The sequence below is a fragment of the Knufia obscura genome (assembly GCF_036327395.1).
Source record: "Knufia obscura strain CCFEE 5817 isolate CBS 148926 chromosome Unknown scaffold_2, whole genome shotgun sequence".
NCBI classification, from domain to species: domain Eukaryota; kingdom Fungi; phylum Ascomycota; class Eurotiomycetes; order Chaetothyriales; family Trichomeriaceae; genus Knufia; species Knufia obscura.
In genome coordinates this window covers 93039-104493 of record NW_027042688.1, presented here as the reverse complement: position 1 = coordinate 104493, position 11455 = coordinate 93039, and the positions used below count along the sequence as shown (strand labels likewise).

General features: G+C 51.1%; 5 protein-coding genes across 5 annotated transcripts; 2 read left to right on the top strand and 3 right to left on the bottom strand.

The window, feature by feature from the left end:
* Window positions 1–2060: 2060 nt before the first annotated feature.
* PMZ80_001885 (uncharacterized protein) lies at window positions 2061–2757 on the bottom strand (the record flags this gene model as incomplete). Its single annotated transcript, XM_064870322.1, has 3 exons — window positions 2061–2375; window positions 2432–2585; window positions 2648–2757. The coding sequence occupies 3 exons, from the start codon at window positions 2755–2757 to the stop codon at window positions 2061–2063; spliced, it is 579 nt and encodes a 192-aa protein (XP_064732775.1).
* Window positions 2758–4047: 1290 nt separating this feature from the next.
* Window positions 4048–5510, top strand: PMZ80_001884 (uncharacterized protein; the record flags this gene model as incomplete). Its single annotated transcript, XM_064870321.1, has 2 exons — window positions 4048–4130; window positions 4202–5510. 2 exons carry the CDS (start codon window positions 4048–4050, stop codon window positions 5508–5510), a joined length of 1392 nt encoding a protein of 463 aa, XP_064732774.1.
* A 656-nt stretch (window positions 5511–6166) lies between these two features.
* On the bottom strand, window positions 6167–6918 carry EGD1 (Nascent polypeptide-associated complex subunit beta; the record flags this gene model as incomplete). Its single annotated transcript, XM_064870320.1, has 4 exons — window positions 6167–6414; window positions 6549–6721; window positions 6756–6813; window positions 6873–6918. The coding sequence occupies 4 exons, from the start codon at window positions 6916–6918 to the stop codon at window positions 6167–6169; spliced, it is 525 nt and encodes a 174-aa protein (XP_064732773.1).
* A 442-nt stretch (window positions 6919–7360) lies between these two features.
* Window positions 7361–8346, top strand: PMZ80_001882 (uncharacterized protein; the record flags this gene model as incomplete). The annotated part of the gene is made up of 5 exons (XM_064870319.1): window positions 7361–7440; window positions 7494–7505; window positions 7552–7642; window positions 7693–7728; window positions 7846–8346. The coding sequence occupies 5 exons, from the start codon at window positions 7361–7363 to the stop codon at window positions 8344–8346; spliced, it is 720 nt and encodes a 239-aa protein (XP_064732772.1).
* A 1026-nt stretch (window positions 8347–9372) lies between these two features.
* On the bottom strand, window positions 9373–10896 carry SER33 (D-3-phosphoglycerate dehydrogenase 2; the record flags this gene model as incomplete). The annotated part of the gene is made up of 1 exon (XM_064870318.1): window positions 9373–10896. One exon carries the CDS (start codon window positions 10894–10896, stop codon window positions 9373–9375), a length of 1524 nt encoding a protein of 507 aa, XP_064732771.1.
* Window positions 10897–11455: the final 559 nt, after the last annotated feature.

Here is an 11455-nt window from a genome sequence, read left to right as displayed (position 1 = left end):
AAACATCTGTCCTCTATGCGCCTAACTTTGAGCACAAAGCTTTGAGGTCCGTCACTCTCGACCTCAAGCGGGGTTCGGTGAACCCAGCTTTCTGGTCAGGATGCGTTCCAGAAGGGATCTGGGAGGCTCCACTGCTCTTTGAAGAGTTCCAGCATCCAGGAACAAATCAGATGCTAGGGATACTATGCATATATCCCTCATTCGCCCATACCTGCTTACCATACTGCTTTTCACCATATCGTCCGGTAGTAATTTCTTGTTACAACATCCTGGCTCGCTGCCTTGCGAATAATATTTCCTGCCTTCGAGTTTCCAGTCCACATCCTCTGCACGCGAGCATGAAGCTCAAGAACCATGTCTTGGGCCATGATGATGCTCTTGAGTCCACTTGCAACTCAAGATGTCAAGGACGGGCTATCTCAATAAAGAATATATAAAGGGCTGACTCCGGGTAACCACGTATTGTTCTCGTCAACCACAATTGAAAGCAGCAGTCGAAGCGGAACTCCCACGAATGGCAGGACGAAGCGATCCTCCCAAGCCAAAACCAAAAGTCGAAGCGAACTACTGGCGGTGTTGCAAATGTAATAGCGAGAACCTCTGGAGCCTACATACCCATTGCCCCAATTGCGACCATCGGCGGGATTCGAATTGCAAACCTTTCTACAGGGCCAAGTGAGAATGGGCCTGCCACTTGATCAGCCATCAGCTTTGCAGTACGTCGATCTATACCTGACCTTGCTTCTTGGCTAACTTCAGCAGTACCACCGTCTCCATTATGGTCAGCTTCGTGCAGATATCTCGTCTGTAGTATCAGCTCGTTAACACGGCCTGCCTGGTACTCTCAGGCTTCTCCCTTGCAGCGCCATGGTTGCGGCCCTGGCAAACGCCCCCCTGCCGATGAAGGAAATCGACAATGTTATGGTGCAGGACTGGGGCTTTGTTGTGCCTACTCCTGCATCGAACGAAGGGTTAGTCCCTGGTGGCTCATGTACAATATGACTTTCTTCATACGCTTTATGTTCAATAACTCGGCATTCAGTGTCCAGTCAAGCTCAGGCAGATGACACTAGGTGGAACTGCTAATACGGATTACTTCTCACATTGTCCTCGAGTACTAAGCGTTGTCTGGTCGCCTATCGTGGGAGTCTTAGGCTATGCTGTGGGTCGACTATTTGCTTCGGCCAACGGACTCGATGCACGAATCACATTCCAGGCATCAACCACTTCTACGCCATCAGAACACATCCCCATGCAATTCACAAGTCAATCCCGCCAACATGTGGATGCTCAACAAGGCAGCCGCATCTTCGTGCCAGGCTTGCCGTCTAACATCATCCCTAACCCAGCAACCATGCAACCACGCGATGTAGTGCCATGAGACCAGGTTCCTCAAGCGAAGGTCATTCCATGGTAGCGAGCGAGGCTTTTCCGTTCTTTACCCTCCACCATTGGCCACTACAAGAAATGCACAGCAAGAACTAGAGATTGGATTTCCGCCACAGCAATGAGCCCTGCTGGCCACACTTCCATCTCTCCACGTACTCCAACACACCATTGTAACTCCCAACAAGCGATTATCCACCCAGATAATCCTAACACTGGTGGTTACTGTACTTCTGCGATGTCTGTCTGTGCCTAGTCTGCACCGCGACCGGTCACTCTGCAAGCCAAGGCGTACCTTGCATGAACAGTTGGCAGAAAACAAATCATTCGCTCGCGCGCCAGGAAACGAGTCACGTTCAACCAAACATCAGGCCGCCCTCATGCGAGACGCTTATCAACGCATTTCACAGCCATGTCGATCGTGAGTCGAAAGCATGCATGAAGAGCATATCATTTCCGGTTCTCGCTAAAACTTGCCTTGTACTCTGCATTTTGAGCCTCATCTTTTGTATGCCCCTTTGCCACTGTTCTGTGTTGAACAAGTCTCTGCCTTTCATGGTAGGCACCACTGACACAGCCATCTTCGCTCCTGCCCTCACATCAAATCACCGAACGTAGTTTTCCTGGTCCTTGATTGTGCCGTCATGACCTCGTATCTCGTACTCCCTGCAAACTTATGCCTTTACCTCGTTGCCCTCATTCTTCTCCTCCTTGATGGTAGTTGCCTTAAGCTTCTCGCTTGGGATCTTCAGCTTCATGTTCGTGAAGTTGAACGTCATATCATCCCGCGCTTCCGGTGTGGTAGCCCGGCTGCTGGCTGCGCTATGAAGTCGTCTGGTAACGCTGTTTGCAAATCGCTGGTCGAAGTTGAAGCCTGTTCGCTCTCGGCCAGGAGTCACGCTCTTCAGAAATCGCTGGTCGAAGTTGAAACCGCCCAGCTCGCGGGATGGGGTGGCGAACGGTGTGGAAAGTACAGATAGGACCTCGATCTTTCATCGCTGGTCAGTATTTGCCTCAAGAAGAAGGCTAGTCAGTAGATGCTTACCTTGTGATCGATCTCAGCTTTGACCACGTCTGCGTTCTCCTTTGCCAACTCGACCAATGGATCGTAGGCGACCACACCAGGAACGCACTTGAAGGCGCAAGACCACTTGACCTTGTCCTTAGGAGCCTCGATACCGATGCCACCGCCTTCTGGACTGCAGAGAACAGTCAGCACAAATCCGACCATAGCATGAAACATTCGCGATGCAAAACTCACATCAAGACCCGCTCAGGATTGGCACACTCGATGCCCACATCGTTGCAAAGCGTGATGTCGAGTTTTCGTGTGTGTCCGCAGTCGAATAAGATAACATTCTTGCGACACATATTGTTGGGTTGGGTTGATCAATTAGAGTAATCGAATCAATTAGATGATTAGTGATTGGAAGGTTGTGCTGGAAAGCAGACGCGTCGAGAAGACTTTTGTCGAAGAGAAAGTTGTATCGATGGTAAGTTGCGTGGAAGAGAAGAGGTTGTGTCAAGAAAAAGTTGGTATGAGGAAACTCGAAGAATAAATTTGATATAGGCTTGAGATAAGCACATGCCAAGATAACGACTTGCACTCTGGTCGATCAACTGAGGGTTGAGTGAAGTTAACACGGTGACAAGTGACAGATGGCTACGAAAGCTTTTGTGTGGATGCCGGGATGCGCTGCCGTTTGTTAGCAAGCGAGGTCAATGCCGGGCACAATCACTAATAGCAAGCACATCTTGATATGGTTCAAGAAGAACAAACGAAGAGCTGAAAGCATGATGTTGGATGATGACTTACAATAGGAGTCTTGCATTTATCCACTCCGACCCATCGAGCCGACACAAGTCTTCACACCGACGATGATCTCGACCAGAATTCAACCCACGATCTGTGACTAACACAGACATACGGGTGATGAACGTCGTGCACACATTCACCTCTGTCTGGCTGCCTAGATAATCGCTATACACCAAAGCTCAGGCAGTACCAGATGCGCTTCCTCCTTTCTCTTTAAAGCAAGGATACTCATTCTCTGTCTCGTGTCTCAACACATTCATTGTAGCCGCTTCGTCCAGGTCATACCCAACATTCCTCGAGTGGCCTGAGAACGGAGGGACAACACTCATGCCGGCTTCCTGGTCTACAATGTGTGTTCATCATCAATGCTTCACGTTGAGGGCCGTCAACGGTTCCTCATCAGAACTTATCGCAGGCGAATCACTGTCGTGCTAAACATTGTCAAGTGTCGCCGCAACCATGAAACAGACATGTAGTCGTGACCAACCAGGCTTGATTGTAGTCGTGGCAGTATCAGAGAAACACCGTCCCGAGCTACAGAAACATGGTGAGCAAGTTATAAGCTCAGATCATGTGACCGTCGTCGGCGCGTGCCGCGTAAAGCACTTGTGATCTAGGCAGCAAGGCCGTAAGATCTCCAGACATTTTGTAAACAAATCAGTAGCAGAACAGTACTAGCAGGTCGCTTTGCTAACATAGATCGCATTGCTTCACAGACCTCAGTTTTCAGCACGTTATACATCCATCTCCTCACAGCCTAGCACAGCACAGACTCTGTTGGCTCCCCATCCTGCGAAGAACTTGCTATCAGGTCACTAAGTGCCAACTCGCGGCAGGCCGCCAACATGGAAATCCACTCAGTCCTCCCAGAAGAACGAGCTCGGAACGAGAAAGGCGAGACACTACCATGGGGCTACAGATACGCAGAGTAAGTCACCTTTCCACACACCCCATCCAGTCACCCCCATTACTCCCACCACCCATACTAACCACCCCCAGCTCCTCCAAAAACCCCCGCCAACCAGAAGAATCCGGACCCTTCGGACGCAACCGCAGCATCCGCTACACCTCCTCCTCCTACAGCGGCCGCCGCACCTCAACCCGCGCAGGAACGACCCCCTCCCGCACCAAAGAGAACAGCGCAGTCTCCGACTTCTCCCGTCTCTTCGCGAAGGAACAGGCTACACGCGCGGAGACCGCGTCCGTCCCTCTTCAAAGCGAAACAAGCGCTGAGACCGTCGTGGTCGAAAAAGTGCCGACTGAGTGTTTACTGTACGGCTACAGGGATAAAAACAGTGAATGGAAAGTTATCTCCCGATACGAACGGATCGTCCAGCCGAGTATCATTTGTGAGGACTACCCAAGGGAAGATCCGATGCTATTCACATCGAGTAACAGTCCAATGGGATTCAACAGGTCGAATATCACCGTCCATCAGAATCTGAGTCGAGAAGCACTAGCGAAGAGCAGGGTGTATAAAGGTGGGAACCACTGGATCAAGATTACATTCGATTCCTGGGAGGCAGCGGAACGAGCGTGTTTCTATAGTCCGGTTGAGATCGATGGGTGTTTGGTCAGTTGTGAGATGTGGAGTGGACGGGGGCCATTGGTTGATGCGCCGGTGCCGAAGGACGGGGTCGGTGGAGGTGCGGTTGGCGGGTTGATTAGTTCGCGGAAACCGAAGACTATGGGGCCTACTTTGGGTGGAAAAGCGAGTGCGGTGGCGGGATTTGAGCAGGCGATGGCGGGGACGTTACCGAGGAGTCATACGATGCCGGATGGGCAGTTTGGACAGCCGAGGGGCGTGGGGACGAGAGATGATATGGATGTGGATGAGGTGGCGGTTGAGTCGAGTACGGCGAGTTCTGCGACTGCGATGTCGCCGCCGTTGGCGTCGGGGTTAAGTGTGCCGCAGCAGAGTGGGGCGGGTTTACGGTCGAGGTCAGTGCCGAATCTGCCTTCACAAAATGCCTCCGCAGATCCATCACAGTCTGTGTCCAAGATCCGTGGTGTGCGCAAGGTAGCGTTGAGACCGGTCCATGAGGCACTACCACCGCAGCAGAGTTTCGTGGAGAGAGTATTACGGTCACTGCCTGTGGTCAGTTGGGCGCTTGGCTTCACAACGCCTGTGAAGAAAGATGGGATAGAGAAAGCGGGAGAGAAGGAAAAGGTGGGATTGATTGGAGAGGGACCGGTCGTTAAGGAAGATGGAACATTCGACTCCACAGGAAATGGGTGGTATTGGAAGTTATGGTATACGCTGGACAAAGTAGCAGGCACGGATTTCTGTGGATTGAAGGAGGATTGAATAGGGGAATTGTGTAAAAAAGCAAGAGCAAGTGCTGTTTTAGCGAGGCGTTATCCTGGTGACATGGATATCTTTGAAGCTGTTTTGCGAAGGACTAGGCCGCCCGGGCCCCAGACGAGGAGCGAGATGGGTTGAAGAGGATGCCTACATAGCCGACTTCTGCATAATGTACAGCGACTCAAAAGCACTAATAATGTTGCATGTCGCGAGTGCGAGAGTAGGTCGCTCTTCGCTTCGAAAACCGGTTGTACTCGTCCAGTGTCGAAGTATGCGTAGCATGTACGTCCACGTTTTCGCGAACACGATTGACACTGTCCTGCACTGGCAAAGCACGTAGAGATTGGGCGTAGTCCCAGGAAGAAAGTACAACCCCTCTTGGTTTTGTACAGCAGAATATTGCATGTGTTCGAAAGTATTGCGCGGGTGCCGCATATCCGTACATGCGCATGATCAATTTTGTCCCTCTGCTCCTGCTCGCATAGGCATCAAATCTGGATGTAAGAAGTCCACTCAAGCCTTGCCATATGCAACTTCGAAATGGTCAATCTCCCAAAGATCTGTTTGGTACTGTAAGAGGAGGCACCCTCTACGGCGTGCTCGCAGTGATGAGTACGCTGTGCGGTAGATGTTACTCCGCCGCAGCTCGGATTTGGCGTCTATTCGACCTTGCCCTCAAAGTTCTCACCCTCTACCAGATCTGGTATCTCGTCATCATCATCGTCGCCCTCCTTCTTGTCACCACCTTCTTTCTTCTGCAAGTTCTGGTATGATTCTGCTAGTCGTCGGAGAGATGCGAGGGAGTCGGGGCCGAGTTGGTTAAGGATGCCGGGGACGAGCTCAGTGAGCTCCTTGTCCTCACCGTTGCCGTAGATCGCGAAGGTGTTTGAGGGGACGGAAGCGTGGACTAGAACGCAAACATTAGCATCTGCTCAGGTTGCTTACTCTGCACCAATTGCATGGATGATACGCGTGCGCGCAACGCAATCCTCGAAAGCTGTACCGCGTACGAGAATGTAGCTCTTAATATGCTTGACATACCTTTCGGCGCAGCAAAGTGAATGACATTGCCATCCTCCTTGAACATGTTGACTTCTTCGATCGCTTGGATGGGCTGAGTGTTCAGCTTCTTCAACGTCGACTGTAGCTTCTTGTCATCTCCGACTGATGACTTGTGTGTCTTCTTCGTCTTTCTTCTTGGTGTGCCCTTGCCGCTGTAGCATCATCGTTAGCACCCAACCATATCACGAGCGAGGTCCCAGGTATTGATCGTATTCGTGGAGCTGAGGAAGGTCATAGACATACCCTGCACATCATGTTAGCTTGACTTCTTCCTGCTTCTTGCATGCATCTTCGCAGACTCACCAATTCGGACAGACTGTTGCATGCGCTTGAGCTTCTCTTGATCCATGATTGCTGACTTTTGTTGGGAAGTTCTTGAGCTGTGTAGAGAAGAGGAAAGGCGGGACGGAAAGTTATTGGTAGTGGAAGGTGCAGCTGCCTGGGGTATGCACAAACGTAGCAGGAGCAAACCGGTCGAACAATCTACCAGCGAGACTTTTGGAGATAGCGGCGATGAGGATGCGAGCAAGTGTACTTCTTTACACTTTGAACAGCTTGCTGTCAACACCTCTGAAGCTTGTCGTCGCAGGCTTGCTCCGCCGGCACACTGTGGGAGGGCTCCAATGACAGTCTTGGCAGTGAGCCTCGGAGTAAACGACGCCAGCACCTCTCCTGGTCGCTCTTGACACTCTTCAGCAACTCAAACCATTCCTTAAAAACTCGAATAAGCAGTACGCTCGTGCTAACTGCTCCACTGAGTCTACTGAGCAAGGACTACCAACGTCTACAAGATGTCGTTACGTCCACTTATCGTCAATGCGCTCTCGAAGCACACTGCTACAGTGATCATGCTACACGGTCTAGGTGATAGGTCAGCCTGAAGTACTCTCAAGATGTACGAATGAGGCTGACGGATCAATGCAGTGGTGCTGGATGGTAGGTCTAGTCGTTTAACAGGGTGTACCTTTTTCTTACTGGTCAGGGTCTCACTTGCAGAGAATTGGCGAAGACGGAACAAGTTCGATGAAGTCAAGTTCATCTTCCCGAATGCGCCGAGCATTCCTATTACGATTGTATGCTGAGGACCATTCATCTCAGCTTCTTCATACTGACTGCCCTGCAGAACGGTGGCTTCGTGATGCCAGGCTGGTATGATATCGTAAGGCCCCGAGTGAGCGCTCCTGGTCGTTCTTCCCTTTACCCTTGGCACTTAGATATCCATCAAGCAGATTTTCAACATCACCCGTACGATCCTACTGACCACTGCCGTTTACAGACCTCCTTCTCCGACCTCAACGCCGTCCACGATGAGCCCGGCATCATCAAATCACGAAACTACCTCACCGGCCTCGTCGACGCCGAAATCAACGAACACAGAATCCCCTCCGAGAAGATCATCATCGGCGGTTTCTCCCAAGGCGGCGCCGTCTCCCTCTTCACAGGTCTAACCATCAAGCAAAAGCTCGCCGGCATCTTCGGTCTCTCGTGCTATCTAGTCCTCCACGACAAGGTCCCCGATTTCGTCAAGGAAGCAAACAAAATCAACCAAGAAACACCGTTCTTCATTGGCCACGGTGATGCGGATCAAGTCGTTCAGTATCCGTGGGGTGTTGAGACGGCGAGGATAATCGAGAAGGATTTGGGACATAAGGTTGAGTTTAAGACGTACCCGGGTCTGCCTCATAGTGCTGCGATGGAGGAGGTTGATGATCTGGAGAAGTGGATTACGAAGTGTTTGGATGCAAAGCCTGTGGGGCAAGGGGAGGCGAGCTCATGACTGTCGGGCTCTCCGGGAAGCGGCGTTGCATTGGTCGACCAGAGGCACGGAACGGCTTACGTTCTCACCTCCCTTGCCGCGCTGATATTGGCATGCATGGTTGTGGGATTGCTGCTTCGGCCGGCATCTACTGAAAGGAAGAAACGGATGTCTCGCACAGCATAGAGTTGTGTAGTTTCGAAAATGACATGGACATTCATGCAACGCAACTACCAAGACTTGAACAGAGATGCTGTCATCCTTCGTTCAGTTCGTCTTCCGTCGACGCAGCTTCACCTCGCATGACCGACCTTAATGATTAAACATACGCCAACTGGTCCAAACCAATCCCACCATGAGCCTCGTTCATATGCTTATACGTACTCCCACTCTCACTGAACGTTCTCAGGCAAACCCAACAAATATGTGTTCCACACCCCTTACACTGCATATGATCACATCCCTCCGTCTTCTCCATCAAAGTCTTGCATCGTGGACAGTCTTTGATCCCGAGCTGCTTCTTGAGTTCCTCAGTGGCTGCTGCCTCGCCACTGGAGATGTATTTGTAATCTGCGCAGGTCATGCGGCCGTGGCTGGCGTGGCACGTGAGGCAGATACTGTTGAGGCACTTGTGACAGAGGTGGGTGGTGTCTCTCCACGGCGGCAACTGCCTCTTTGCATTTGTTCGTATCTGCAGAGCGTCATCTTTCTTCTCTGTTCTTGCCAGATTCCAACACAACATCTAATATAAAGACGAAACGAGGGTTTTACACAATAGTGTATCAGGCTGCAGCGGTCAAAAGTGAATGGCCATATCGACCAGCCTGATTCGGCTAACTGCATGCATAATGACTGACTGCAGGGTCGAGCAGCCATATTCACTCCTAACATGCAACATCTCCAATGGCTCGAATGAATTCATATTATGGTCGTTGAGCAGTGCTTCATTCCGCCCTCCCAATAGGTTCTTGCGGACGTTGAGTCCAACCCGTTCCACTCTATCGCGTACCTACCAGACCCTAACTCCCAAGAACAAACACCCCCACCTCAATACAATATCCTCGTGATAATCCTCTCCTTCAAACTCTCAAGATCCTTATACAGCGTCTCAATCTCACCCTGTCTGACATTACTAATATCAGCCATCATGTACGCCATATCTCCTCTCGAATCTGACATCTGCTTGTCGACATTGTGGTCAGATAGCACCTTGTTCACTCGTCCTAGCACACCAGGTACATTCTGATGGATGAAGACCACACGTGCGTGGTCCGCCTCGTCCATTGTCAATGATCGCAGAGTGACCTCTGGCATGTTCACTGCGCCGACTGTTACACCTTCGTTGACGTATCTGACCAGTGATTCTGCTACTTCGATGCCGATGGCGGATTGTGCTTCTTCTGTCGAGCCGCCGATGTGTGGTGTAAGGATGATGTTCTTCAATCCTCTCAGACCTTCGCACCAGGAATTGAGCTCGTTGTTGAAGTAGTCGCCGTTACCCGCTGGCTCGGAGGGATAGACGTCCAACGCTGCACCAGCAATCTTGCCGCTTCTGCTTGCTTCAATAAGGGCTGGAATGTCGACTACACTTCCTCTTGAGGCGTTGATCAGGTAGCTGCCAGTTTTCATATTTTCGAACTGCTTCTCACTGATCATGTTCTTTGTCTCGGGTATCTCAGGGACATGCAATGTAACGAAATCTGCAGTCTTGAGGAGTTCGTCGAGACTGCTCACCTGGTGTGCTGTACCCAAAGCCATGAGATTCGTCACGTCGTAGTATATCACCCTCATACCGAACGATTCTGCCAGTACACTCAATTGTGATCCGATGTGTCCATAGCCTACTATTCCGAGCGTCTTCCCACGAACTTCCCAACACTTGGAGGAAACTTTGTTCCATGTTCCGGCATGCATCTCGTTCGAGCGGTCGCCGAGTTGTCGTGCGAGAGAGATGATTTCTGCTATTACTAGCTCGGCCACGGAGCGCGAATTTGAGAATGGCGAGTTGAAGACACAGATACCGTGGTCGGCAGCATATTTCAGATCGACTTGGTTCGTGCCGATGCAAAAGCAGCCCACCACAATCAAGTTCTTGGCTGCGCTGAGGACCCGGGCATTCAGCTTCGTCTTGCTTCTTATTCCGAGGACGTGGACATCCTTGATCTTCTCGATGAGTTGGTCTTCGGGGAGGGAGGACTTGAGGGCTTCGACTTGGTAACCCTGCTGACGGAGGATATCTTGGCCGGTCTTGTTGACGTTTTCCAACAGCAATATCTTGACATCCTGCTCTCGGAATGGCTGGAGTTTCTTTGGTGGTGCGCCGGTCATGGTGCGTGTGAGATGGGGTGAGGCGGATCCATGGCTGGTATTGGCTAGAGATGGTCGATGCCGTTGCTGGTCTGGCGAGGTGCCGAAGGAAAAGGATTCTCGAGTCTGTAGGCTTCTCGAGACTTCTCGGGTCAGGGACTGTCCGGATGAGACGGGGATGTCTCGACTTGGACTGGCGGTACCATTGCTAACATCTGGCTGGCTGTCGCGCTTGAGGTTCTCGGTGAGAGCAGAGACGGGCATATCGATCGACGAGTGATTAGGTTGGCAAGTATTGTAGGAGGAAAAGTGAAGGGCACATACAGCTTATGAGACTCTGTGACTAACAAATGCTCGAGTCTCACTGCGCACGTAAAGTCGCGTTGTGGGGCACAAATTTCGATACGATTAGGAGATGACGCCATCTATAAATGCCGCATTTCGATGACGGCCTTGAAGCCTGAATTTCGTGATGAAAGCGCACACACGGAATTTCGGGACGTACTTTCCTCGGAAAGGATATATCATTGAGGCCGAACTTATAGGCAACGACGAGAGCAGCAAAAAGCAGCAAAAAAGACAAAAACATTCGACAACCGGGATTCGCTGGTCGTCACCGACCCAACTACTAGCCGATCGGCTGCGAGCTTAAGTATGCGTGATCGAACGGGAACGCCTGTTTTCTGGCACCTATGGTCGAATGCGAAGAAATTGTTGTGCTGTACGCTATATATATACTACCATATGGAACTGCTGTTACTCTCTGGATCATCTAAGACACTATGTCAATGAGGCTAATTGCAACCACGATAGTGGAGGTCTT